Source organism: Chondrus crispus, genomic scaffold (assembly GCF_000350225.1).
Source record: "Chondrus crispus Stackhouse genomic scaffold, scaffold_682, whole genome shotgun sequence".
Taxonomy (NCBI): domain Eukaryota; phylum Rhodophyta; class Florideophyceae; order Gigartinales; family Gigartinaceae; genus Chondrus; species Chondrus crispus.
The window spans coordinates 4,788-7,253 of record NW_005178691.1 but is presented as its reverse complement, the minus strand read 5'-3'; the positions used below and the strand labels follow the sequence as shown (position 1 = coordinate 7,253).

Sequence of the window (2,466 nt, the reverse complement as noted above, 5' to 3'; positions counted from 1 at the left end):
TCCGTAGCGCTTCAAGTCCGGGGCCCTCGCCCGGCCCGCGCCCGCGCAGCCCGACGCCCCGCCCGCAGACCCGCCGGCCAGGGCCCGCCCGCCCGGCGACGACATCTACGCGCACCAGGACCACGCCGTCGCACACCTCACCGCCGCGTACGCACAGCGCCGCCGCGGAAGCGGGAAGGCCGACGCGCTTGCCGCCGCGTCCGCGCTCGAGGAACTGCTGGCCGTGGCCGCTGGCATCGCCCGCAGTAGGGCGTCCGTGTCCAGCCGCAGCCCGCAGCTCATTTCTGACCTGGTGTATCGGCTTAAGAGGGCCCACGTCCCGCTTAATGCAAAGTTTTATAACATCCTTATGTGGAGCTATGTGTCGGCGTCCGCGCCTCGGAAGGCCGTCGATTTGTTTCAAGAGATTGACAGCCCAAACGTGGAATGCTTTACCACGCTCGCGAAGGCGTACTCCATCATGCGCAAGCCAGACCAGGCAATCGCTATCATTCCGAAAATGCGGAGACAGGGTGTACAGCCGAACATACGGACGTACAATGCCCTCATTGCGAGCTGCGTGCGCGGCGGCAAGCTGGCAAAGGCTCGGCAGTTGTTTTCGGAGATGCTGGTCGATGAGATACGCCCGAACGCTGTTTCGTGGAACATTATCATCAATTGGCATGTCCAGCAAAACTCTGGGCCCAAGAGACTCGCCGATGCACTCCAGGCTTTTTCAGACATGAAGGCGAGCGGCGTGTCGCCTACTGTTGTTACTTTCACTACAATTATGAAGGCATATGCGAAGAGCGGCCTGCTGAACAAGGCTGAGGAGGTCTTTGCAGAAATTAAGCAGAGCCTTCCCGTCAAGGTCGACACCAATGTCTACAACACCCTGCTAAGCGCGTATGCGTCCAAACTTGATTGGCGACGCTGTCTGGAGCTGTTGGATGAGATGGACGGCTTTTATGTCTCAGATGGCCTGTCGTTGACGGGAAGACTTGGTCGCGAGGGGGAAAATGACGACGTGAAAAGTGTCCCGAGTCACAGCCAGTCGTTCTCCACACGTCGACCGTGGTTGAGTGACGATGAAGAGGGAGAGAGTTTTGGGAGTGGGAGTTCACAAGGAATACCCTTCAGCGCCCGTCTTCCTGACCTAGATGATGAGCACGAAAGGTGCAAACCAGATGAAATCAGCTATTCTCTGGCGGTTAAAGCTTGCGCATCCGCGGGCCGCCCAGATATAGCCAGGGAACTTTTTGATGAGATGATGGAACGAGGTTTCTACCCCCCACCAAGCCCAGCTGTGGTCTCATTGATGGCAGGATACGCGAAGATTGGAAACCTAAGTGAGAGCTTTGCCATTTTGAAAAGCTTAAAGTCTTGGGGGGTGTTTCCGGAAGAGAGAATGCTAAGCTCGCTCATGCATGGCTGCCTGATGGCTGACCAGCCATCACTGGCGCTCTCCGTGTATGCCAAATTCAAGTCTGCAAAGTATTCTGCGGATGTCGTCACTCACACCCTGCTGCTGAAGTCATACGGTATGTTGGGAGAGCTGGACAAAGCCTTCAATGTATTGAAAGGTATGAAAAGTTCAGATCGCGTTGCGCAACCTAATATTGTGACATACAACACTCTGATAGAGATTTGTCTGCGAAGTGGGAGGCGCGATTTTGCATTGAAAGCGCTTGATCTCTTGTTGGAAGACAAGCGCGCCGTGCGTGCCATAGATCGCAACACATTCGCCGCTCTCTCAGTGCCTGTCCTGGATGACTATGACTCCGCCGCTGAGAAAAGTAGTGGACTCGGCGGTATTGGTGAACCTGCTTTGTATGGAACCGACCTGAAGGATGGGAAAGACAGGCCATTGGCTAATATCGAAATCGACCCGCAGAGAGACCTAGAGTACTTTGTGGATGTGCTGAAGAAAATTCGAAACGGGCCAGCCTACCCCAGTGGGACATTCTACAGAGCGTTTTTGATTACTTGTGAAGCATGCGAGGAGTGGGATCTCGGAGCTCGGCTGGTGAAGGAAAGAGAGATGGGAGATTTTGTCGTCGGGAAGCGCGACCGTAAGATGATCCGAGCACTAGAGGACGCATTTCGAGCTAGGTCAGTCTCTGCGACTTGATCTTAGAGACCCCCCCAAATGTGTGGGTAGTGGATTAGCCTGTCGCCTATCTGGTGGTGTGGTGTGATACTGTAGTAGAAAATGTGAAGTCTACTGGTGTCGCAATGGTGGTTGTTCAGAGCCAGGCAAAACCATGGCCCGACAGGAGACGCCTATGAATGGCTGAGTTTGGCGCCTGTTGACATATTTATCGTAGATCTTTAAACTATCGTAGTTGACGTACAATAGAGACCCTTAAATCTCTGCTGCTCCCTCCCTCGTCATTCCGTTTAAGAGAAGTCGGTAGCTTGTTGCCGGACACGGGTGACAGCCATTTTTCCGTAACTCTGGTTTCTTGCCCCCCATTGTCGATGTGA

General features: G+C 54.4%; 1 protein-coding gene; it reads left to right on the top strand.

The window, feature by feature from the left end:
* Window positions 1-349: 349 nt before the first annotated feature.
* CHC_T00000889001 (hypothetical protein) lies at window positions 350-2,370 on the top strand. XM_005711139.1 is given in 2 exon segments: window positions 350-2,110; window positions 2,111-2,370. The coding sequence occupies 1 exon segment, from the start codon at window positions 350-352 to the stop codon at window positions 2,108-2,110; it is 1,761 nt and encodes a 586-aa protein (XP_005711196.1). The 3' UTR covers window positions 2,111-2,370.
* The last annotated feature ends 96 nt before the right edge of the window (window positions 2,371-2,466 follow it).